This window comes from Lampetra fluviatilis, chromosome 35 (genome assembly GCF_964198595.1).
Source record: "Lampetra fluviatilis chromosome 35, kcLamFluv1.1, whole genome shotgun sequence".
NCBI lineage: Eukaryota > Metazoa > Chordata > Hyperoartia > Petromyzontiformes > Petromyzontidae > Lampetra > Lampetra fluviatilis.
The window spans coordinates 7,586,095-7,613,071 of NC_136309.1; the positions used below are offsets into that span (position 1 = coordinate 7,586,095).

Below are 26,977 nucleotides of genomic sequence, written 5' to 3' on the forward strand. Positions count from 1 at the left end.
TTTTTTTTTGTTTGTATGATGAAGAATGTAACCAAAATATCTTCTTGAATAAATATAGTTATATAGCAAGGCTAGGCACAGTGTTTATACAAAGAGACGGAGTCGTGTGAATCGTTTTTTTGTCATAAGGTGAGAGAAATTAACACCGGTGATTAATTTTTCGAGATTATTTTCATCGCAAAATTAGCAATGGCATCTTCAGATGGTGTATTTTCTCACAATTTGTATTCACAATAGAGAGTACGTACAAGGGAAGACAAGGCGGTGTTGTTGTCCTATGGCTGATCGGAGACAGTTGTTTTTTTAAAATCAGCTTTAGCGACTGACAGTAGCGGTAGCAACACGGGGCAGCAGTACATCAACTGTAGATAGTTGTCACTGAAGGCCGAACGAAACAGAAGTGCCTGTCCACAAAATTATCCCAGCGCGGTAACGAATCGGAGTCATCTGATGCGGAGTTTGATTCTTAATCGGCTTCCCCTATCTCCATTGAGCAAAGGAATCCCCTTGCAGCCATGCTGCCAGCTATGCATGGCGCTTAAGAAAACGCCGTATATATTTGGGTGCGTCGCCTTTTATGACAGTTGCGTAAAATACTTTAACAGCAATAATGTACAATAATTTTTTTAAGCGTTGTTATAACCTGAGTAGCTTTATTTTTTGTTTATTTTATGACGATCTCAAGTTTGAGCTGTTATTTGGTGAGCTACTTGGAGGCCTACAGCCTTTGCTTAGCTTATTCATGCCTAGCACCGCCATTGATTGCCCGTCAAGGCAAGCCACCATATCCACACTCCTCATTTGAGCAGTGGACAAATCCACTTTATTTTTCTCTCTCTGGTTTCTTATGAAAGGGACCTCTGACACTGCTATCTGATACTGAAATTGTGTGATATGGAAATTTTTTTTAAAAAATCGCCAAAGTTTATCAGAAGCCTTGAACTCAATCATGGAGAGTTCACGTGGACAACAAGCATTCAATTCGGTGTGCCTCTGTGGTAAATTCACCCTTACATCCTCGCGTGTATTGCAACAGGTTCTGTATAGTGTAGTGTATAGTGTAGTGTATAGTGCAGTGTATAGTAGTGTAGTGTATAGTAGTGTAGAGTAGAACCCCTATTAACAACCACTGCTGTTAACGACTAATCGCTTAACGACGGGCCTCCATAGAGCCCAATGTGTAGTGTATAGTGTAGTGTATAGCAGTGTATAGTGTAGTGTATAGTGTAGTGTATAGCAGTGTAGTGCCTCCATAGAGCCCAATGTGGCTGTTGAAGGTACAGTTAATATTCATTACTGCATTGTTTAACCATGTTAATGATGTTGCTAGTATATTTATGCATTAATATCCAGTGTTTCAATTTTAAAAGTACTTTTTTGGGTGAAAAGGGGTAACTTTTGATGCTATTGGAAGGAATTAAGCCTTTAATGTGTATTTCCTATACTCGTTTAACGACGGGTTTCGCGGAACCAATTGCCGTCGTTACAAAGGGTTCTAATATATATGTTTTAAGAACTTGCCCAGTGGCCCAGTGGCTCAGCGGAAGAGCGAGCGGGCTTGCAGTCGGCAGGTTGTGTGTGAGTTCTAACCCTGGTTGGGGATTGACGTGGTCCCATCATCCCTCCCGCAATGGAATGTGGATTTTTCCACACGGGCTTAGTGCTGCCAATTTGAGATGACCACCCGCCCCTCTCGTTTGGCAAAAGAATCGCTTCGACTTCTGACTCGTATTGTTCAGTTATTAAACATTGCGGAGGGGAAAATATATTTCATTATGAAGCCATCCTGAACTCGTCGAAATTTCGGACGCATTATAAGTTGGAGCACTGGGCTCGTGAAATTGACAAATCTACGCACTTTATCAAAAGCATTATCGGAAATATTTCGCTCAAATCCATTGATTTGTTCTTCTGACAGACATAATGCATTACAGCCACAGCCTACCAGCCACAAAGCATTACAAATGCACAAAGGTTTCTGTGCAATGCATGATTCTGCCATGGGCGAGACTGGTGAATGTGCGGTGCGTACAAATCCAGCAAGAGTAATGGAACTCCAGAGTTGAGAAACTACAAACTACACTTCCAGAGGAAGTGTTCATTCAGTGCCATGATCACAGCCTGAGAATGAACAACAAGCAGAACGAGGTGTGCTGCGTATCTCTCCTTTTGGTTTGAATCAAGGCGCAATACTCGAGCACAATGCGGTTCAATTTGGACTTACATAGCCACGTCTAAACGCAACCGCATTTCAAGATGCCGTGCATGAACAACGACACATAATTGTGCACTTTGTGAGTGTGTGGGTACCGTATGATTGTGTTTGGGTGGTTCTGGCCACAGCATCCCACAACGTGCACCGTGCCGGCCTTAAAATGTGCCTGCCCACAGCACTTGCCCCCGACAGCCTGTGTGGGCTACACAGGGGTTCTTTGTCTTTGTATGTGTGGAGCACCAAAATTGATTCGTGCAATTTTCCACAATCCCACTAGCTTGGCTTCTGATTCCCGGTCATGGTCAACATTAGTGGGACGCGATGTCCTCTGTGTCCTGGATCTCCCTTGGGTTAACTTAGCCTTAAATAGGTACCTGCTGTTTCTGTTGGCGTGGGTGTGTACAACGTGAGTGTATAATTGCGTCTATTTCCGTGGAGTGGTTCGCACGCACAGTACACCAATCACAGTCGTGCACGACCTTGATTCCAATCCACGATTTAAAACAAATAAAACATCATCATCACTCGTGGTGGCTGATATGGAAACCTGGCTCGAGCCTTCCCTGGGTCACCTCAGCCTGAAACTATAAACCAGTGCGGTTGGGTGGTCAACGTCAGTCTGCGTTTCCCCTCGTTGCTCTTGCGTAACTGGCTCTGCGAACCCCACGTGAACGAAAGAGAGGTCGAATTAACCCAAAGCAAATACGACGGAACGTGTTACCACTCGGTGTCGGATTATCCTCGTAGCAAAAGAAGCTACATATGTTGCTACGGTCGCCGAACTCTCAAGGGCCCCGCGCTAAATGCTTTCAGGCTATCAATTCCGGTTCAGTGATTCTGCACTTGCTCTATTACTATAGTATTATACCGCCTTCAACTTTTGTGAACGACTGGGTGTATAAGGTTAGCGATTTGCCGTATTATCTGACTGTATAGCAAATACAAAAATAACAATGAGTTTACTTTGCAAGTTACAAATTTGTGTTTTAATATTTACGTGTTTTTTTTTTATTATGGCCCCTTTATAACAACATATGCTACACGCCCCGCACTCGCTTCATCCGGCACCGTTACCACTGTCCTAAAATATTGAACAGCCAGTGGAACCCGCACACCCGTGGCTTAGCTTTGACGGTGGCGATGTTGTTGCATGTGGCAGAGTGCGCTGTCGCTGCTCGTCTGCTTTTATCGGGAAGACATCGAGTGCCGAGAACACTGCGGAGCCTACCGGGCAACACGCACGTTCCTCCACGTGCGTGCGTGCGTGCGTTTTCATGTGACAGAGTACACGGTGTGTGTGTGTCTGTGTGTGTGTGTCTGTGTCTGTCTCTGTGTATGTCTCTGTGTGTGTGTCTCTGTGTGTGTGTCTCTGTGTGTGTGTGTGTCTCTGTGTGTGTGTGTGTCTGTGTGTGTGTGTCTGTGTGTGTCTGTGTGTGTGTGTCTCTGTGTGTGTGTCTCTGTGTGTGTGTCTCTGTGTGTATCTCTGTGTGTGTTTCTCTGTGTGAGTGTCTCTGTGTGTGTCTCTGTGTGTGTCTCTGTGTGTGTCTCTGTGTGTGTGTCTCTGTGTGTGTCTGTGTGTGTCTCTGTGTCTCTGTGTGTGTTTCTCTGTGTGTGTCTCTGTGTGTGTATCTCTGTGTGAGTGTCTCTGTGTGAGTGTCTGTGTGTGAGTGTGTCTGTGTGTGTCATTCACACGTTCCCAGGTCCACATTGGAAGGCAACTGGCGGATTCCCTTCGTACTTGGGGGCCATCAGTCACAAGCTCGTACTCGGGACGTGAAATTGACTTGTAACTAGAAATGAATAATGCTAACGATATTATCAGCGATATCTGGAATTGAATTAGCAGCGAGTGCAGGCTTCAGCTCGGCAGATAAGGCATCGGTAAGGGAAATGGGGAAACAGCAAGGCTACATTTGGCCAATCCCACACCAATTATTATTGTTTTGCTGTGACAACGCATAAAGGTTATTGCGATTCCAAATGTTGATGTAAACGGTCAAAGTGTCTCGCTGTTCAAACAAGGTATGGAACCACTCTCGACTCCACCGTTGGCCCTGAGGCACTGGTGGAAATTCCACATTCATGTGGCAGGTCCTAGTATCTCCGTCACAATGCCACTACGGACACCCCGTGCAGTGGAATCCATTTCATCCGGAACGACGGGCTGAGCCCCCACCCTCAGCCAGGAATTGAATAATTTAAGAGGTGATGTGCTTTGAGTTAATGCTTTCTCTCTCTCCCTGTGTGTCCCGTGTCCTTTATCAAAGACGTTGGTGATCGTGGCCTTCTTTCCATTTGACTCTGTCCATGATATCACGTTGCAGTGGATACTCCTCCCAGCTGCATTCGATTATTCAAATTGCTCACGTATGTCATTCGTTGTCTTCCCCTTTTCCCAGTCGACACACATTCATATTCAATCTCTTGTTTTCTCATTACATGTCCAAGAAATCTAACGTGCCTTTCTCTAATATTTTTTTATATTAATATTTTTTTATGTACCCAGCTGCTATCCTTAACGGATGTAAGTTACTCATCTTGTCTATATATGACATTTGTAGCACCCTCCTTCCACACCACAACCATTTTGCTTTCAGTTTGCACTGTAGGGTATTTGTAATTGTCCAGCTTTCACATCCGTATGGGAACACATTCCTGCGGAGGGAGCTGGTAGGAACGTTGGGTTGCTCGGCCAATGGCCAGGGTCAACGGCGGCGTGGTGTATTCCGCAAATATGGCCGACTGTGAGGGCGGGCACAAGCCGGCGTGAGTAGGTTAAACGTTGAGTTTTATAAGGACACCACGGGGTGACCAGCCCCTCCCCACCCAGCCCCACCCCTCCCACCCCCCACCCAGCCCCACCCTCCCCACCCAGCCCCTCACCACCCTCCCCTCCCCACCCAGCCCCTCCCCACCCTCCCCTTTCCACCCAGCCCCACTCCTCCTATTTTTGGATGCAGGACGGACGGACACAATAATCCCCTGTGGGCTGGTGTAACCAGGAGGTTCCTACCAGTAATAACAGGGCCGTATGCAACGCCGCAATATTCCACTTATTGTTGTCATTCACAAATTCTTATTTTTCAATTACGGATCACATTCTCTGACATATATTGTCCGCAAGTGCTATTCGTGTGCGTTCGCCTCTCCGTGACGCACCTTCCATCTGCCGTTAGCACACTGCCCAAATAGTCGCAATGCTCCACGTGCGTAACGCTGGTGTCACTGCTTTGTACTTGACGTTCAGGAATAATTTTCTGCTTTGTGTTATTTTCACACTTGATCCCAAATCCTCTATTTCGAAGCTAACATTATTTTATCTGGCACGTTCTTTGTCCCCAATCGCTCTCAGGTTATGCTATTGATACAATGCCGTCAGTAATATCTCAAGCTATTTATATTTTAAAACCACCAACCTCTGCTGCTGCTGCTGCATGTAACTCCTGTGCCTCTCTTGAGATGTAGAAAACAAATCCGGTGATAACACGGCCTTGTCTGACTCCTCTCCTTATGCACAGACACTCACTAAGCCCCCCCCTCCCCCCCATATAATACCACGGCTGCTGTTTGCTCCCAATATCAATTCGCTGTTTTACTCTCAGGCCTCTTCCATCGAAATCATACATTCATTATCATGAATTCGTCACGCTTCACTCTATCGGAAGCTTTAGTGTCATCAATAAAACGTTAAAAGTTATTTTACGAATGAACAGCATATAAACTCATCGCTCTTTTTGCACTGGCTTCCCATATTTTCCGTAGAGCACTCTTGCCAGTGGCACCCTTCCAGAGATGTTTGTTTAACAGGCCAACATCCGCCATTGAGACCCAACGGGACGAAGGCCGGTCCAGATTTTGATTGCTTAAAATCAGTGCTGCTTGATGGTGTTTGGTCTGGAAGGCAAATAGGCCGATGGACTAAAACAATAATTTCTGTTTACATGTGGAGACACGAAATGGAGTTCTGCTTATATTTGGTCTGCTTATATATAGAGGGCATTGGGTTCGATCATCCCGACCCTGACACCTCCTGTGTGTGGAGTTTGCATGTTTTCCCCGTGGTCGAAGTATTTGGATGCTTTAAATTTCCACGCGATAAGGCACTTCGGCGAGCTATCGTTTGTGGCCAGGTGGCTTCTGAAAAGAGCTATACAGATCAGTGGGCCTTACCTGGTAAAATAAAATGAAAATAGTTTAGTTCATGGACAATATTTGTCGCGAAAGCCTACGTGTTAAACTGAACAAAGATGTTCTTCTTCTTGGTTCTTTCGGTAAAGTCACGTAGAAGGGAAATAATAAAATAAAAAAAGTAAAACATAATCAAATAATTCTCACGACGTTTCGGCCACAACGCAAGCAGCCGTCCTCAGGTGAAGAACATGTCTGTCGGAAAGACAGCGTCTGAAGATGATTCATGGTTCGAAACGTGGCCAAGGTTTCATCTCGCTCGACGACGAGGACCACCCCACCCCCCACCCCCCTTGAATTGGTGCTCAAGCGGCAAGCATCCCCTTGAGTTTACGCAGAATCCCACCGACAATGGAAACGCGAATACATCGCCGGCATGTTTGTGGCGACAGCGATTTCGCCGCGGTTCACCCGTTACCCTCCGCTCGGTTGTGTTCGCCGCGCGCGCGCGCCTTGTGGTGTGGTTGTTGCTGCGAGCACGCGCGCGCGCGTGTGTGTGTGTGGGAGTAGAGCGTGGCCCGTCTATCAAGTGGCTGACTTGTGGCTCTGTTTAACCCCGGGGAAGGGAAATAACAAGACGCCGGGCGAGTGCAGCGCCGTTCCTCGGGTTTAATTGGCACGGGCCTCGTGGCTGCTAATGGCCATGGGCATGCGTCTGTCTGCAACGGGCGGCGACAAACGCACATCGCGAGCGCTCGCACGTTTTGAATCGTCGGGGTCCGCCGTCTTTTGTTTTTTTTCCAATGAGGACCACTGCCGTTGATGCGGGTCCACTGCCCAAAACATCAGCCTCGTGCATATTATCCGGGGCGCCACTGTGGCGAGATGTTAACTACCTCGCCTGACATACAGGATAGTCGTGAGTTCGATCACCACCCTGATTCCTGTATATTTGGAGTTTGCGTGTTCTCCCCGTGGTCTCGTTAATTTTTCTCCAGGTCTTTCAGTTTTCCCCTCCACATTTAGAAACATGCGGACCTTACCTGCTAATATAAAAACATCGTTTAGTAGTTTGTCTTAGAGCAGTGCGATTTAAACGTCGTTATTGTGAGCGTCTGAATAGACACGCTTCCTCGGTGTAACGGTCAACACACTGGACTTCAGAGGTCACCAGTTCGGTTCAATCTCCCGGCGTGGCAGTCAAAACAACGGGCCAAGTTGGGCCGCTTAGCGGGTCGTTGTGTGTGCTGGGGTCAAGTGTGGATACTTCCACCTCTTCCGAGATGTCTGGACAGCGTGGAAGAGTAGGCCAAAATAGCCCTCTCCAGGGGCTCTTTTATTGGATTGAAATAGTGGTTGCAACTTTTTGTCCACCCAGCTGCTTAAGGGGCCGTCCATAAATGACGTCACGCACCTGGGGGGGGGGGGTCAGACATTTGTGACGATGTGTGACGAGGGGGGTGGGGGGGTTTGAGAAATGTGACGTCACATCAAAATGCGCAACTTTAGATAAATATACACAACACGTTCTACTTAATTAAATATACTTTTTAAGTAAAAAAAATGCTCCTACAACATCAGAGTGCAGCGCCATAATATATACGCACTACAATGACAATAGTTTAAAGCGATTTGAAGCATGTTTTATGTTTTGGGGAGGGGGGGGGGGGCAGAGCTTTGTGACGTCATATTTGAGGGGGGGGGTCTGACTTTTTGCGACGCCGTGTGACGAGAGGTGAGGAGGGTAAAAAATCGTCCAAAATCGCGTGACGTCATTTATGGACGGCCCCCTAAGTGGGTACAGCACGGCTAGTCGCTCGGCAGGTCACGTGTGGCGGGGTGGAGCGTGGGCCAAACACCACGTGGGCATTCCCACCTTTTTCCAAGACGAGCGGTCAGCGTGGAAGATTTAATTTAGCCGAATGCCCTCTCCAGCTCTCTCTAAGAGCGCCTACTCGTGGAGGCCTTTCCGCCAGCAGTGGTGCGGGCGAGCAATTGCAGGGCTGCACCTCGACCAGTTTTATTGGGAGTGTCTAAGACGCGCACGCCCGCCGCTGCAGTTCCTTTTTTTTATGGTCTCATGAGTCTCTTTTTTTAAACTTCGGATCAGGGGGCAACGGTGTCGGGCCCAGCTCTCTCTCCTTTGGTCGCACTGATTCAATCGTGAGACATTCCCACAGTGCCATTGTGGAGGTCGGTGTTTATAAAATTGGTACCTATTTTTATCGACCGGGAGCAGGACTCGAACTCATGACCTTCTGGTTGTTGAGTTGAGGGTTCTAAAAAGAAGTGCCCGCCTGGTTTTGCTAGTTCACATCTGCGATCAGATCTGTAATATAATAGAAACACCCAGTCATAAGAGGTACGAAATAGAGCAGGCCCGAAAAACCACGAGTTTCAAACAAACGGGCCACGATGCACTTCTGCAGGAACCGCTGGTGGTTTTTGTCAAAATGCGCAAAGGCCGGGTGATTTTTTTCCCCACCCGTGTCTGAAAGCCACATGTGTGCTGCCGCACGCATCATTGGGTGGAATGTTCAGCGGTCGGGCAGGTGAATACAAGCAAAATGTATTGACTCGTCACCCAAGTTAACCTGAGGCAGACACGCTAAACCAAGAGGCCGTTGAGTGCAATTAATTTAATGAGCCACTTAAATGTCAGAAATTAATTTTAATTGTGCGCTGACGGAGGCGGATTTTAATGGCTTCAGTGGACTAGGGCCTGTACCTTAATTGTGCGTGCCCGTTATAGATTGCCAGTTGACGGGGTTCAACTCCGGAAGGCAGGGCTGTTGATTCTCGCGATAGTCATGCTGGATTAAAATTATACTAAAACTCATTTTTATTTTACCAGGTAAGGCCCACTGAGCTATATAGCTCTCTTTCAGAAGCCACCTGACTCTCACAAATGATAGCCCAATGAAGTGGCTTATCACGTGGACATTTGTAGCAGCCAAATACTCTAAACATGTGTTTCTAAATGTGGAGGTAAAAACCGGACGACCCAGAGAAAAATTCAGGCGACTGCGGGGAGATAGGACACGCAAACTCCAAATATACAGCAGGCGTCAGGGTCGGGTTCGAACCCACGACCTCCTGTACACCAGACGAGGTAGTTAACATCGTCCCGTTATGCTGCATTAGTGGGTGACTTAACGACGCAGCCGATAACTCAGCGGTAAGAGCGCTCGCCACCCGGCCAGTTTGCACGGAGTTGACAGTTCAATTCACCGATGTTGCCCAATACTTTGTGCAGGGAATCAGCGCGCTGCCGTGTGCACTCTGCCAGAGTGGATGTGCAAATGCCCTGGCAGGCGTTTGAAATTGCCAGGCAGTTGCAAATGGAGTGGGAGACGATAATGCGAACGTTACCCGCAGCTCATTTTTGCAAAAAGAATAATAAAATAAATTCACTTTGTTAACTGCATTTTGCCACGTCTTACGAAGGGCATTGCGAATCCGAAGGGCTGCACCTGGTTGCTCGAGACGACTTGATAAAAAAAACATGTCAGACCCATTGTTAAACATTCCTTTTCTAAGGCAAAGTTCACGTGGTGCATTGACAAGAGTGGCGCATTTGGCGCGTCTATATCTCGGTCAGTAATTTGTGCTCAAGCACCGTTCCCCGATAGATGCAGGGGATTAAATTTTGACTTAAAAATTTCGTGACTGCATGAATTCATATTATTTGGTTCTTTAAGTTAACACAAATATATTTTTATTCACTTAATTTTTATTCTTTTTTCTATCTACGTGACTATATATTTTTTATTTTTTTTACTTTATTTTTTATTCCTTTTTATTCTATCTACGTGATTTTACCGAAATAACCAAAGAATAAGGAGCAGGAGACTCAGAGGGTCCAGCACCGGAGCTGGCAGTTTCAGTCGCCTGTGATCATCATCAATTAGCGGGCGACTTGTCAATGACAAGGTGTCAAGCCAGGTTCGCAAGTGTCCGTGAGCTGTTGATCTGAGCCCCGGTAACCAATGATTACACCAGAACAAAAATCCATTACACCATTCACTTCGTTTTTTGTTGTTGTTGCGAAATTCCAACGCTGAGAATTACAAACGTCAATTTCACCCGTCAATCGACAATCCTATAGCATATTCTTTGGGTCTTTCGGTAAAGTCACGTAGACAGGTTTAAATAACAATTTTTTTTTATTTTTTTGTTCTTTTCTTTGGACCTATCTACGTGACTTTACCGAAAGACCCAAAGAATATGAATTCCTGCTTGCTGTATATGGGAAGGTGCGCCCCCTACTGTGACAAGGGTTTTTGTTAATGGCACCTGAAGGTTTTGACAGGAAAAAATGCTGTCAGGAATCGCCTCCGCAGGCATGCTCCCACCACACGGGCGTGGAAGGTGGCATTGGTGGGGAGCGGGGGGCGGGGCGAGCTGGGGTTACACGAGATTTTATCTCATGACAAGGTTTCGATACCACAAGGTGTCAATGACAAGGTGTCAATACCACAATTGAATACATCAGGGGCGGGGGATGGGGTTTAACAGACTGAGCCATGGCATGACCACAGTTTGAGCTGAAATAGACAGGATTTTTAAACACTATATACTACACTGTGTTTTTTTTAAAATATATATAATGGGTGGATTGCTACCTGTCATAGGAATGTGGACTTACCCTCACTAGCTCGGTGCCTCTGAGGGAAATGAGCGTCGATGGGATTTTCTTGAGCTTAGGTACACACTTAAACCCCCCACACTTAAACCCCCACACTTAAACCCCCACACTTGAAACCTTCGGCTTGATTCAGTGGGTATAGCATCCGTGTAGCACCTTGTTTTCAGCCTAACAGAAGAATCGCATCGTTGTCGTCTTGTGGTCAGTCACCAGAGGAACAGAGACAACTCCAGAACTTATTCCAGTGGTTTTTAATCTTTTCTGCAGCCTTTGAACCCCAGTTCTCAATAGTTCAACAAAAATTCCAATGTTAATACATACACAGGGGTTTGATAAAAAAAAAACAAGGTAAGTTGTAACTTACATGCCCGTGCTCAATTTGTGTTTTCGATGATTTACCTTCTAAATTAATCTGGCCACGTCTCGCACCCCCAGAAAGGGCATTTCGTACCCCCAGGGAGTTGCGTGCGCCCCAGGTGAAGAAGAATAAGAACCACCGCCTTATTCGGACTCGTGATCACACTCAAGTCACCATATGCTCACTTTTGAAAAGTCTGCCTCAGGGAACCATATATGTGCAGTGCCCCACTTCCACGCTATGTGCGGCGCGCCCATTAGCGGACACGAAGACATTAGCTTGGCTAATGGGCGCCATGAATCTAATCTGTAAAAGACTCGACAATCCCGTCGTGGGAACAGAAAAATAGTGCACGCCAGAAAATCGCGTTTCGAACAACACGGGAAATACGTGTCCCCAAAAGAAAATAAAAATCGCTCAGAATTTTCTGCATCGTGTAACAAATAAACCCCCCATCAACAACAGTCCCTGCAAACATCACCAGTTCAATGCACAAAGGTTGAGCGGCACCACATATCTGCGCGCTGTTGGAAACCATTCGGCCTTCCAGCCTGTCCTATTGTCCCGTTATGATCGCGACGAGTGTTCTCATCGCGTGCCCGCCTTGACCGACGCAGAGCCACCCGGAGACGAAGAGACACGCAAGCGATGGGTTCGCAGGGTGCCCTCGAAGCACCGTTCACACGCACTGATCGTTCGGGCGGAGCAATGGACGCAACGCACGCACGCAAGCCCACGCGTGCTCTTTCGTTCGTTCGTTGATTTATCGCGCGTGTTTTTAAATCCTTTGTATTAAGTTCACTTGCTTGCTTACTTGCGCGCTTACGACCGTGCAAATCTTTCGGTCGTTTTTTAACCCACTTCCCGTGATCCAATCGTTGTGCGTGACAATTTATTTTCGTGAAAATTTTTTTCCAAAATTTTCCACTTTTTAGGGAAAAAAAATAATTCATATTTAATTTAAAATACCAATGTGATAAAAATGAAACTCTTACTCAAGAAAAACAGAAATGAATAATAAAATAAAACCGATGCCACGCATATAAAGGATTTATAGTGAAAAACTTTGTTTTTACGGGTTAATTTTTTTTATAAATACCGTGGCGTGAGCTTCGCGTAAACAAACGTCGTAATTGAACCGTGGCGGCCGCTCCCACGGCGGGACGTGGCGGTGGCACCTCACGTACGAGCAATCAACACACCAGGTTTTGAATGTGTTGAAAGGTTTCAAGGGGCAGTGTTCACGGACGCGTTTCGCGAGTTCGCAGGAGAGAAACAGAACGTGCTGTACTTCCTCGTGTGTGGCGCACCCTGGCCCCTGCCTTTCGGCTTCCAGTTCTGCATCATAGCGCTGCATTTGATTAAACAAGTTAAACGTCGGGATTTATTTACGCGTTTCACGGAATGCTTAATTACAATTCCATTAATCAGCTGTGTCCCATGTCAGCTCATGTTTGTGGACGAGACGAGCGCTTTATTCTTGTTAACATTCTCCATTGACATTTTTTCTGGCCAGCCGCCGAACTCCGTGGTCAGAGGGAGCTGCTCGCCGTGTATGTACGTGTACGTTGTATTTCTTTCGCGCCGTACGTAGTCAACCGTGCGAATCGGCCGGTTGGAGTTCAAATGCCTGTCAGGTGGTTGGCTCAGCCGATCGTTGAATGAGAGGAGGGCAGCGGGGGGGGGGGGTAATACATTGTGCTACCACTTTCTGAGAAATAAGCAAGTGGCGAGGGTATGGATGTACCGGTCCTCTCCACAAGAATGTGGAACTTCCACCAACTGGCCGCACGGAGTGCCGTCTCTTTGCATGAGCGAAGAAACACTTGGCCTTTTTAGGTTTTTGGTGGCAATAATCGTTACTTAATAACAAAAAAAGAAAGCCCTCGCCTCTACCGTTGTAATCGGGCTGAGGATGTAAAAAAAATCAACAAAAAATATTCTCGAGTCAAATCTCAACCCCCCCCCCCGATTCACCGAATAGTGAGCGGGGCCAATCTTGGCAGGCCGACTTTTTTCTTAGGCGAGCGCCGTTGACGTCAACCGTTGAGCAAAACGAGGAAATCAAGTAAAGTGTTTCCCCTCGGTAACGAGCACGGAGCAGCGATTAACTCCACTGGTGGCCCCTGGGGTTGAGGGGGGGGGGAAACTCCACAATCCCAGAGTTGGAGTTCGTGTATCCTATAGCGAGGGGTGCATTTAGGGTTTCAGATTTTTAACGGCAATTTCTGATCTTTTTCTTTCTCTCTCTCTCCAGATTTTCACATCGTTAAAAAGCAAACCAATAATTTGCAATCCGTAAACTTACGTTGTTCCCGTCCTCGCACAACAGTGATGTGATCCGATGCCACGTGTCACCAATTGTGGTGGGAGGTGCAGCAAGGGAGGCAATCACGTGCCATCACATTCGGATCATTCTCTAAAGATATATTACTCATCGTCCGAAGTTTCATATCTCGGAGCGATGTTCACGTATTTCTTTTGATGTATCGTAACATTCAGGGATGCGTGGCTTATATGTAACATTGCTTGACTTCACACAGTGAGAATCGATTTTATTTTTGGACATAGTGGGTTGATGATGATGGACTGAGCTTGATTGGGATTTCACCTCACGCAGCCAATAGGCTGCAAGTCAAGTGCCAAACCGCAGCAGCACTGAGACTGGATTAAACAACGCGACAAACGAATTAATGAGGACGCCGTAGCATCACGGAACCTTTGCCCGCACCTCCGATTAGCACGGTTGGCTACGTGCGGTGTGAAAGAAGTTCAACACACACAGATTGCCCAAAAAAACGGTCCTGCACATTGATTTACCGTTTTCTCCCGGTTATAGTTGTCGGATGCGTCTCATATCGGGTCGGTGGTGTGTGTGTGTGTGGGGAGCGGTAGTGCAGCGGTTAGTGCGTCTTACTTTCCCAGAGGCCCTTATAACCGGGAGAATACATCAAATGGATGGTGATGATGATGGTGATGCTGAGGTGAAGTTTTGGCGTCCTCTGGTCTAGCACCAATTGAGACGAGGCTTAAAAGAAAGCCGTCTCTGGTGTGGACCAATCAGCTTGAAGGACAATGCATATGCTGTATTATCAGTGGTTTTTTTGCATTTTGATCGCAAGTATTATTGTTAATACAGACATGAATCTTTGTAAAAGGGTTTCAGTTTTGTTGCCAGAAAAAAAGGGGAAAACCCCTATTATTATATTTTAGTATTAGCAACGGAGGTTTAATGATGAAGTTAACATTTAACAATATATAACATCAGTCGAGGATGATTAATTTAACCTTGTGAGAGTCGTGATTCGTACCTTTATATACATATATAAATTTTATTTTTGAGAAAGAACCCCGAGAGACGATAGCTCGCAACGGACACCTAATTCAAGTTACGGCCGTGTGAGGGTTTTTCTTGTGGTCGTCATTGTTGTCGTCGTTGTATCAATCGGCACACGGTGGCCGTATATGAATATTTCCCACCCCACCCCCCCATCCTTTGTCTCGAAGCGAACGCCTCGGCGTGCGTCTCTTGTGATCTCAAAGGGGGGAGTGGACACCTCGGTTTAATGACAGCCGTCATGTGGCCCCCTTTGCGCCCCCCCCAACTCCTCTCCCTGGCATGCAGTACCGCATCGGGCAGCTCTACATGATCAGCAAGCACAGCCACGAGCAGAGCGAGAAGGGCGAGGGCGTGGAGGTGGTGCACAACAAGCCATACGAGGACCCGGTGCACGGCACGGGGCAGTACACGGAGAAGCGCGTTCACCTCTCCAGGTGAGCGGCGGTGGGAGAGCGAACTGCGGTCGTCATGGCAGCGGCGGCGGCTTTTGGCCGGCCGTCGAACAAAGATGGTCGCCGCGTCGAGCGCTTTCAGATGCTTTATACACTATACACTACTATACACTATACACTACACTATATACTACTATACACTATATACTACACTATACACTACACACGATACACTACACTATACACTACATACTATACACTACACAATATACTATTATACACTACACATTATACATTATACACTACGCTATACACTATGCTTTAAACTACACTATACACTACACGATACACTACACACTATATATTATACACTACGCTATACACTATGCTTTATACTACACTATATACTACACTATATACTACTATCACTACACACTATACATTATACACTACGCCATACACTATGTTTTATACTACACTATACACTACACGATACACTACACTATACACTACACACGATACACTACACTATATACTACTATACACTACATACGATACATTATACACTACGCTATACACTATGCTTTATACTACACTATACACTACACACTATACACTACACATGATACATTATACACTACGCTATACACTATGCTTTATGCTACACTATACACTACACGATACACTGCACTATACACTACACACTATACACTACACTATACACTACACTATACACTACACTATACACTACATATTGGGCTTTATGGAGGCCCGTCGTTAAGCGATGAGTCGTTAACAGCGGTGGTCTTTGAGAGGGGTTCTACTCTGCACTACTATGCACTACAATGCACGACACTACTATACACTACAAGATACACTATATACTACACACTATAAACTACATACTATACACTACACACTATACACTGCATGATACATTACTATACACTACACTATATACTAAACACAATACACTACATGATACATTACTATACACTACACTATATACTAAACACAATACACTACACTATACACTACACGATACACCACTATACACTACACCAAACACTATACACTACGCTATACACTACACTTTTGGCGAGCCATCGAACAAATACAGTCACCGCATCGCGTGCTTTTAGATGCGCTTTTGCGGCCGCCTGGAACGCTCTTCCTTCCGATATTAGGAAGCCATTGGAGCTGTGCACTTTTAAAACATCATCTACATTGAAAACTCATTTCTTTAGAACTGCTTTTTGTGTTCAGTTTGTCGTCCTCCGATGAGCACGGTTGGCTACGTACGGCGCGAGAGAAGTCCAACATACACACGTACAGAGCATGTGTGTGTCGCACAACCTCTCCCCCCGCATCTGTTATCGCCTCGCCCAGCCTGCTGTCCTGTCGGGACATCCCTCATCCCAGTGCCTTCACCAACAACCCCGCACTCGACCACTGCAGCTCCTTCCTCTGCCCACCCTCGCCCCACCTCCCCTAAGCGCTCATCTCCAAACCCCAGATGATCCCACAACACCTCCCCTGTAAACGAGACCAACTCATTCCGTTGCTCAGATCGCTCCGCCGACTCCCAATCGAATGCCGGATCGATTTCAAGCTCACAATCATCCGTCTTCGGAATCTTCAGTAGACTCACCTCCACCCACCTCCCCCCCTCCTCCTCTTCTCAGATAAATCCAATGCCCTCCCCGCCACTCGCCTACCTCTCCCCATCTCACCTCGCTCTACCCCCCCCCCTCCATCCAATCTCCGCTCCAGCAACCAAGGCATCTCCGTCCTCGTCTCCAGTCAACCTTCGCTGAATGAGGGGCCAACTCATTCTCCTCTGCTGCTGCCCCCCCCTCCCCCCCCCCCCCCCGAGGTCTGCAATGCCCAGCCATCTTGCCATCGACTCTCAGTCCACGCTTGGGACCTATCCTTTCTCCGCGGCCTGCGACCGGCAAAACCTCCCCAGACGCGACGCGTAACGCGCTCCGTTTCTGCGCGGTGTCTTGAGACGTCGTCGCAATTTGAGACGCCGCCGTACGAATCCACACCAACGAATCGTTTAGCGTTGTGCTTCTCCTGCTCTCCCGCTGCACGTGGCTCGACTGTCATCCCACTCCCCTGGAAGCCCCACGAGCCGCTAGACTGCTGTCTACCCTGGCTGCCGGCTAATTGAGCCCAGGTGCACAGATGGGCAGTGGTGGCGGGGGGGACAGCGCAGAGCTGCACTGGTGTGGAGTCGTCCCGGCATCGTTCCATCGTCCTGAGAGCCTCGTGCATTTGCATTCTTGACTTGATGTGTGCTCTGGGCCCATCACAGGCGATTTAGCACGACGCTGCCGCTCTCCAACGTTCGGCTCGCAGGGCCACCTGGTTAGCTTATATTTTTTTAATTCAATATTTTCACAAATGTGAGAATGGGACTGCCAAGGTGCTCATGGTTCTCATGGTTCGTGCGCTGGATTTGCAATGGAAAGGGCGTCGGTTTTAATTCCATTGAAATGACTGTGCACGTGTTTTTGTTATTTATCCGAACGCCTCTGTCCACACAGCTGCGTAAATGTTTGGTAGGTCAGCAGGTCACGTGTGGTGGGGCGTGGCTATTCCCACCTCTTCCAAGATATGCGGCCAGCGTCAAAGATTTAATTCGGCCAAATACAGGGACTCCTCTCCTTTACGAACGAGTTAGGTTCCAGAGGTCTGTTCGTCAGTCGATTTATTTGTAAGTCAAACTTTATGCCTGTAGATTCCAAACATGTTTTATGGCATGTACACTAAACACAGGGAAGTGGCTTTAGACGTTGTCTAGTCTCCTATAGATGGAGATGTCACTGGTTCTTCACGTTCTGCTGATGTAGATGCCACCACTGCCATCAAATTGCGCGGCAGTTGAACTTACGACTCTCGGTCCGAACGGGCAACTGGACATACGGACAAGTTTGTTCGTATCTCTGAAAGTTCGTAAGTCGAATGTTCGTAAGTAGAGGAACCCCTGTACTCTATAGAGCTTCCTCTAGTAGAGGCCCTTCTGCCGGCAGTGGTGTGAGCAAGCAATTGCGGGGCTGCGCCTCCACCTTTTATTTCAACTATCGATACACGTGTACTATGGATAGCTCGATTTTAACTTGCAGTTTTGTTTAGGGACTCTGTGTTGTCTTGCTGTAGTCTGGGACTATTGTTATTGTTGTTGTTGTTTTGCTGCCTTGTCCAAGCTGGCATTTTATTCTTGAAAAATCGGCAGGAATTGATATACCTTAGCAATTTCTACTTATATTTATTTCTTTATAGTGACTTGCTTAACTTTCCTATACTTTGCACTCCCATTGTTTTTTTTTATTGTTGTTGCAACTTGATGACCTGCTCCAAACTGGACGTCTGTGAGCAAGAGCTTCATAGCTTATTGTATTCCTCCTTCAGTCTAAATCGAGATTCTGATTTTAAAATAAAATTCTGATGATTTCAGAGGGACGTTAGGTTCTTGTTTTTGTTTCTCGGTTTCCTAGTCACATTTGTAACTCAGAAGTGACGATGTACAATATATGCCGCTTTGTGAGCAGTTGATGTAGTAGCCTACATGTTACATGTGGCATACGTGCACTCGAATACAAATGGAGCGCGCCTCCAGTGAAAGTTTCTGCTTCACCAATTCGCGCTGACCAAATGTGGTGAAATACGGTCAAACCACCGCATGAATGGGTGATTCTTTTATTCAGTGGTCGATTGACTAGAGATGTGTTCAACTCTGAATGCCCTTTGGTGATTTCATCAGCAATGCGTGGGCTGGTCGAACGGAGCTGCTGAACGCGGGGCTCATTGCACCCTTAACACATGGCAGCGCTGCTTTACAATATGCCCTACGTATGTCCGATCACAACAATGAGACTCAACGCGACATGTAAAAGGTGCCATAATTGAGCGCAAGAAGCCGCGACGGAGGCACGGAAATGAGAAAAGAATGTAGATTTTTTTTTCAATCGGTGAAGTCATACTAAGTCCCGATACTCGGGTTTCCACGAGTTCCTTGTGCATGGATTCTTGGGTCATTTCTCAAAGAGAGAGGGTCCTTGCCGAGACTATAAATCTGGTTTATAGGTCAGCAGCATTGGGGTTAAGCAAGCATGACTCTGCTGATGAGACAATGGACGTCGTCCCCAGGAGTTTGCTGCAATTAAACTCGAAACAATAATGCTGAAATTACGTATTCCCAGGAGGCCGTGCGACCAATGGGATGTGTGAAGGTTACTCGTGCACACTATGCGCAGAGACAAAAATCAGAGGAGGAGGCATATTGCCACCTTAGTTATTTCGCATCAGAGTTGGCGGATCGCAGGAGCGCATCTCTTCAACCCTCACCAAACCCATTCGTGTGCACGTTTAAAACAGAGATTATTTATGATCGGCGTGAGCAGGAATTTTTCGACGCTGGTATACGGTACATGTGAAAATACGTTCGCGCGCACGCAGCCGTACGTCCTGAAATGAAGACGCGATGGTCACCTGATCTCTTTCCGCCTTCGCAATCACCGTGCTCCGCCTTTGCGCCTCGAAGATGGCCAAGCAAAAGAGGCGTCTGCGGGTGGAACGGGGCATCATCTGGGACGCGGAGAAACTGCGCGCTGTCAATACCACCCCTTGCCAGGAATGTGGTGTCGCGTCCTCCCACACGCCAGCTCCGCAGGAATATTTTCGCCACGGTGGCTAGGAGATGTTAACTCCCTCGCCTGGTATGCAGGAGGTCGTGAGTTCGATCCCGACCTTGACACCTGCTGTATATTTTGAGTTTGCATGTCCTTCATCATCACGGTGGCTCGGAGATGTCAACTACCTCGCCTGGTATACAGGAGGTCGTGGGTTTGATCCCGACCCTGACGCCTGCTGTATATTTGGAGTTTGCTTGTCTCTCTTCCCGTGCACGCGTAGATTTTTCCTCCGTTTTTTCCCCTCCACATTTAGAAACACGCGCTTAGAGTATTTGGCTGCTATACATTTCTCCATGATAAAGCCACTTTGCTGGACTATCATTTGTGGCCAGGTCGCTTCTGAGAAAGAGCTACATTGCTCAGTCAGTCTTACCTGGTAAAGAAAACAAAATAGTTTACTTTAGTTTTAGACACTTGTGTAATCCACCCCCGCCAGATATTTGCGCACAAAAGTGCAGCGGTGAGGAATTGAATGTGAAATGCTTTCACATTGCATTTTATTTCTCTCTCTCTCCTCCGGCGCGGTGGCGGTGGCAACGTGCAAACGACGGTTCTCGGGAGGTCGGCAGGGGGGGAGGGGGTCGGTGCCCTGCAAGTTTCGTTTCACTGACGGCTCGCGCGACCTAAGCGTTTCAAATCGCGTGCTCGGGTTGTTTTGTTTTGCTCCGCTTGTACATCTCGCCACCGCCGGCGGTCTTCCGCCTCCCCGTCGCTGTTCTATCGCTACGAGCGTCGTTGCTGTTCACCGCGAACATTGCTCGGTTGATTTCTCTGTCTCCTCACTCGAGGACTCAAGATGTGTTCAGCCACCACCACACTGCAGGTTAAACAATGCACTCACCCACTCACCCACTCACCCACAAAGACAAATATCTCCCGTATAGCCTTAACAGACTGTAGGGGCAAGTGCTGTTAGCGAGCACCTATGAAGGCCGCAACGACACACGAGGGGGTCGGTGGCCAGCACCACGCCCGACCGCCTTTGTCTCCCAATTGGCGATGTTTACACACTGCACCAGGTACTCATTTGAGGCTGAGTCGACCTCGGGGAGGCCCGGGACCAGTTCAGATAATCGTCACTGGTGTTGGCCGTGAGCGGGAATCGAACCCGGGTCGCCGGGTTCATAGCGCAGTGAGCTAACCGCTACACCACTGCTCCCCACACACTCACTCAAAACAACCGCCATTCGCCACTAAGTAGTGGCCTCCAACTGTCCAGTAGCATCCTTAACGGGCCTCCTCCAGAGAGGCTGATCTTGACATCACCGCTGGTACCAGTCATCGGCAGGTCCACTTAACTCCACGTCCTCTTGTATCACATCACTCCATTTCCTTTCTAGCCCGTGCAGCGCCAGTTTAGCCCCCTCTATCCATCCACTCACCCACACACATACTCAAAAGACAAAGATCCCCCGTATAGCCTTACCACACTTTTGGGGCAAGTGCTGTTAGCGAGCACCTATAAAAGGACAGCACGGCACACGAGAGGGTGGGTTTGCTAGCATCACGCCCGACCGCGTTTGTCTCCCCAGTGGTGATGTTTACACACCGCACCAGGTACTCATTTGAGGCTGAGTAGACCTAGGGGAGGCCCAGCACGGGTTCAGATAATCGTCACTGGATTTGGGCGTGAGCGAGGAATTGAACCCGGGTCGGAGGGGCTTCTTAGCGCAGCGCGCTAACCTCTTCGCCACCGCTACCCCACTTATCCGCTCACTCGTTCACTTACCCACTCGCTCACTCCCCACACCGCCAGTCACAACACTTCTATTTCTGCTTCTTCCCCCTTGCGCTGCTTTTTGACTTTTGATTCTCCCTCCTGTCATCTCTTTTTACCAAGCTCTTATTACTTATCTGAAATAAAAACAAAACAACCTTTTATGCCGTTACAACCGTGGCGTTGCTATTTATTGCTGGCCATTTGACGCTGTGGGCCTCTGCTGGGCCATTTCTCGGCAAATGTGTAAAAAAAAAACACCTAAAAAAGCAAATAACTCACCACCGCCCGAGTGAGCGAATGCGCCATGCCCGCCTCCCGAGTGATTTGGTCTGGAAATAGCCACGGTTTTCCTTCTGGTGCACTGCAAAGGTTCAGTGTGTGAGATGGCTCCCCCCCCACCCATCTTCCCGGCACCACGCTATTGATTTATATGGGGAACCACTTGGGATTCAGTGGAAATGCCTAAACTGTTTAGATAAGTGGCTGGAACGGAGCCCGCCTGACATTGACAGGCTTTCAATGACGAGCTTATCCCCCTTTTCGCTGTGGCAGTGTTGCAAATGGTGCTCTGAAATCGCCCGATAATATGCAATCAGCACATTGGAAGAGCTGTCGAAAAGGGGACATGCGGCGTGGTTTGTTTGTTGGTTGTTTATATTTACGTGTTTCGCTTTCACTCGAGCTCCGCTTGGGTTTTTTGGCAACCCCGAACGAGGGTAATGTTTGTTCGGCCGATCTCGCAAAAATGAACGTGCGCAGCGGAGGTTCACATACGCCACCAAATGCCGTCTTGTTATCCGTGCTGTATGCGTCCATTTCAAAATAATCACAGGATAAATCCCTCTTTTCTGTGACCCCCATTACCTGCGACTCATAGAAGCCCTGCCTATTATACACAAATATTTGTTTTTATTATCATCCGTGTGAGCTTTAAAGTCTGCGAAAAAACCCACCTATTATTTGTGACCCTATTCTCCAAATTCGTAATTATCTGAAGCTTTTCGAATCGTGATTTTCAGGAACAGCCGCCTTTCGTCCGCAACAAACAATTGTGGTAATGAGGAGTTTATTGGTCGAAATTCATCCTCGTATCCGCAATTTATTCGTGGAGGATTGGAGTACATTTTCTGGCTAACATCGCAAATAATAGGATCTGCGATGGTAATAGGAGCAAACAATGGGATCTGCGATGTTCGCAGCACTGCGGATGGATAAGATGTCGTGTCTCTTAGAGCTCTCTTCACTTGATACAGTAATTTTGCTGTGACGGTTCCACCTGAAGACGGAAGCTTGCGTTGCCTCCGAAACGTCGTGATTTAATTTAGTTGTTTTTTCATTTAAAAAAATTACCTACGTGACTTTACCAAAAAAAAACAAAGAGTAAGATGATTTCTCCTTTATGGGAAGATTGAAAAGCCAGCACCGATGAGACATTAACATTTTACAAATTATTCCTTCAAATTATTAATATTCTTGTTCACGCCATTACTCAGGAAACGCGACTATTAAATCTTGATATTTCATTACGTCTTCCTTGGCTCGCAATTTTCTTCGCTTGAGCACGAACATTTTGCGACTCCTTGCCACGCGGGCGTTGCGTTTGCGAGCGCGCGGTTTGCTTTGACATCACCGTCAACTGGCAGGGGGCCTGCGTTGCAAATTCTAAGAATTCATAACACGGATCGCGTGCCAGCGCTGACGCAGTGAATAGTGCGCTGCGCTGCGAACGAACCCGGCGACGTCGCGAGTTGGATTCCCGTTCCACGGCCAACGTCAGTGGCGGCGAGCGATATCCAAACAGGTCCTGAACACCGCCTCCCCCCCACTCGCCAAACCCCGCACTGACCGCAGTGGTGAAGTATGGCCGAAATAAGTCAAACCACCACCGTGATTTGGCACGGTGCGATGAGGCCTCCGTCCAGCAGTGGATTTTGTAAAGAATACTACAACAACAACATTTGCTGGTACAACCCTCCCCCTTAGCCAATCCCTTTACAAATCTGCAGTGACAACGACGGTGAAGTATGGCCAACAACTCGCACGACCCACGTGGTGTGGAGAGAGAGGAGAGAGAGAGGCCTCATTCACGGGTGGATTGGCGACGGGGTCTGTAAACTATTCGCCACTCAACGTATTTATCGTGCGGGCTGATTTGGGTGCGAGGATGCGTCGCGTTTCGGGCGTCGTGGGATTTTTGAAAGCGCACGTGTCTGCGTCGAGCGCCAGGTGACCTCGTGATTCACGGCGAATTTACGTCTCGATGCGCGTACGCATGCCCCACACGCTCTCCAACGGCAGTGACACGCGCGCGCCTTGTCCTCTCCTCTCTCGGAAATTGCGAGCAGCACCGGTTACCCTGTAACTCGAAAGCATGATGCTGGCGAGGACCTGGACAACACGCGTGCTTCACGTGTCGCAAAATGTCACGTTTTAAATAATGATGATGATAATGATGATGGAATACAGCTCTGCGGCAATCCACTGCTCGATGGGGAACTGCCCCCACACACAGACACACACAGACCGTGTTGGTCACGGGGGCTGTTTGACCAATACCTCACCACGCTGGTCATCGCGCGTTTGGAGAAGCTAGTCGGTTTGAATCTTCTCTGGCCACTGATGTTAGCAAAGGGCCTGAACCACGCCGGAGTTGCAATTATTCGCGTGCTGTCTTGACCTCTGGCGACAATTTTACGGGTTTTTTTTCAAAGGGAAGCGAGCGAATGAATGCGCTGCCCTGATAATGAAATTGGAATTTCATTTTGTGATTGTGTAGCACCGAGGTGAACGCTCTGGAACTCTCGGGCGCGACGCCCGTGCCCCGCGGGGTCGGCGCGTGTCCACGTACGCCGCTCGGCTCGCTTTGCTCGCGGCTCGCACGATCAGCGCCGTCGCGCTGTGGTCGGTGCGCTGCGGCCGGAACGCTGTGCTTTTTGTTTTTTTCAGTAAAGTGACGTAAAGTCACGTAGAAGGGAAATAATAAATAAATACAATTTATTATATTATTTTATTATGTTTTATTTTTATTATTTTATTATTTCCCTTCTACGTGACTTTACCGAAAGAACCAAGAAGATGAATTCCTGCAGTCACGAAAGCTTTTAATCGAAATTTAAAGTGACGTAGATAAAAAATAAAATAAATTAAAATGAAAACAACTAAATTAAATCACGACGTTTCGGAAGCAACACAAGCCTCCGTCTTCAGGTGGAACCTTTACCGAAAAAAACAAAAAGTATGGATCCTTGCAGTCACGAAAACTTCAAATCTAGAAAGAAGGAACGATGTGGCAGGCGCGCTGTTGCCAGCGCGCTGTAGCTGGGGCATTGTAGCCCGGGAGCTTTGGTCGAAACCGCTGTGACCAGAGTGCTGTGACCAAGGAGCGGTGTGGCCGGAGCACCGTGGGCTGAGCGCTCCGCAGCAAGTCCTCGCCCTGAGCCTCAAGCGCAGGGCGCGAGAGGCTCGCAATCTGAAGGTTGCGAGTTCAAATCCTGATTCAGGTGTTAACTTGAGCCCATCATTCCTCGGAGGGTCGTCGATGCAATGAGCAACCACCTTTGTGAGGAGGTAGAATTTCCATCACCGGCTTAAGGGTCATAAACATTTGCAAAATGAGCGGCAAGTCGACGCTCGATACGTCAGGAAATCGCCTCGACTCGTTTCGTTTGTTCGTCGTGGGACACGAGTGAAGGCATCGCTCGCGCGCGCGGCCCTCTGTTGAGGGCGCCGTGTATCTAAATGCAAAGCTGCGCGCAAGGCAGATGTCAGAGCCGCAATGCAAGACTCGCACCGGCATGAATTATTCATCTCGGTGTGGCATGCGTTGGGGATGAGGGGGGCGGACGAGCTGGGTGTGGGGGGGCGGCAAGCAGTACAAGGGAGGGGAGGATGGGGCAGAAGAAAGAAGGGAGAGGGGTGGGTGTTGGTGGTGGTGGATGAGGAGGAGGAGGCAATGGAGGAAGCGCGTGAGGGGAGAAGAGGAGGAGGGGGACTTTTGGGTAGATTGTCCCTGCGTGAACCTTTGTGAAGGAATTGCATAGCAACGACCGTTGCCGTCGATGCGGCTTGCCAAAGGCTGTGGGATCTCTCTCAGATCGCCCGCCCGCCCGCTCGCTCGCCCGCTGACGAGCGACGGTGACAGGATCTGCTGCCCGTTGTTACAGCAACCACTCGCGGAGGAGGTGCGCACTTCGCGCCAGCGGTCGACAATTTGCCGCGGCGGTAAAAAGGGAGAACCGTTGGGACTTCGTGCTTCGCGGCGCTTTGTTAATCCACTGCTGGATTAAGCCCCCGCTCTTGCCGTGTCGATCGCGGATGGAGGGACCACAGTGGGCCCGGACCCAAGTATCGCTCGCCACCAATGCTAGAACGTCGGCCGCGGGTAGGATTTGAACTCCGGTGGGCGGGTTCGTAACGTAGTGTGCCAGCACTGCTGCGGGTGTTTCGTTAGGCGAACACGTGCCGTCTCCTTCACGGTGGACTTCAAAGATCCCTTGACGTCCTTCACAAGGACAGGCCAATTGTGCGCCGAAGTACAATCATGATCAAACATTTGACGCATTTTTTTTTTAATCACCCGAAATAAATGACTCTCGAATGGGATTATACGCCGTAGCAGCAATCGTCGCTTTCCCTCCACGCGAAAACTTGGCAGGTCCCTCCTGGTAAAAGGAGTCACGAGACTGAGTGAGGCTTCCCTGGGAAGACAAGCGTCATAATACTTAGACGAATAATAATAACCACTGAAAACGAACGCACTTGCCGGATGAACGCCGCATGCACAGGCGCAAGGCCTCGTGCCACACGCAAATGAACCACAAAACCTCGCTGATCTCGTCAGCAAAGACGGCCACCGCATTGCGCACTTTCAGATGCGATTCTGCGGCCGTCTGGAACGCTCTTCCTTCCGATATTAGGAAGCCACTGGAGCTGTACACTTTTAAATCTATATTGAAAACTTATTTCTTTTGAACGTCTTTTTGCGTTCAGTTTATTGTCCTTCCCCGCACCTCCGATTGGCACGGTTGGCTACGTACGGTGCGAAAGAAGTTCAACATAATTTGCGTACATACATCCCGCCGCACAACCACTCGCGCGAGATCGGTGTCCCGAACCTGAGTTTGCCGGGGACCCACGATGCTAGAACCACAGCATAGAAACACGTGGGGGAGAGATTGGCCTTGCGGAATGCCGTTTCATCGTGCCCCATCATCAAGTCACGTGTGTGTGTGTGAGCATGTGTGTGTGTGTGAGCATGTCTTTGTGAGCATGTGTGTGTGTGTGAGCATGTGTGTGTGAGCATGTGTGTGTGTGAGCATTTGTTTGTGTGTGTGAGCATGTATGTGAGAATGTGTGTGTGTGTGTGAGCATGTTAGCGCACTGCACTATGAAACCCGAGTTCGATTCCCTCTCATGGCCAACACCAGTGACGATTATCCGAACCGTTATAGGCCTCCCCTAGGCCGACAGCTTCAAA

General features: G+C 48.2%; 1 protein-coding gene across 1 annotated transcript in view; it reads left to right on the plus strand.

Moving 5' to 3' along the window:
- The window catches only part of LOC144944594 (cytoplasmic phosphatidylinositol transfer protein 1-like), a 185,176-nt gene that overhangs the window by 85,502 nt on the left and 72,697 nt on the right, over positions 1–26,977 (plus strand). The window contains 1 exon segment of the mRNA XM_078872889.1: positions 14,975–15,123. Coding sequence (XP_078729015.1) covers positions 14,975–15,123 — 149 coding nt within the window.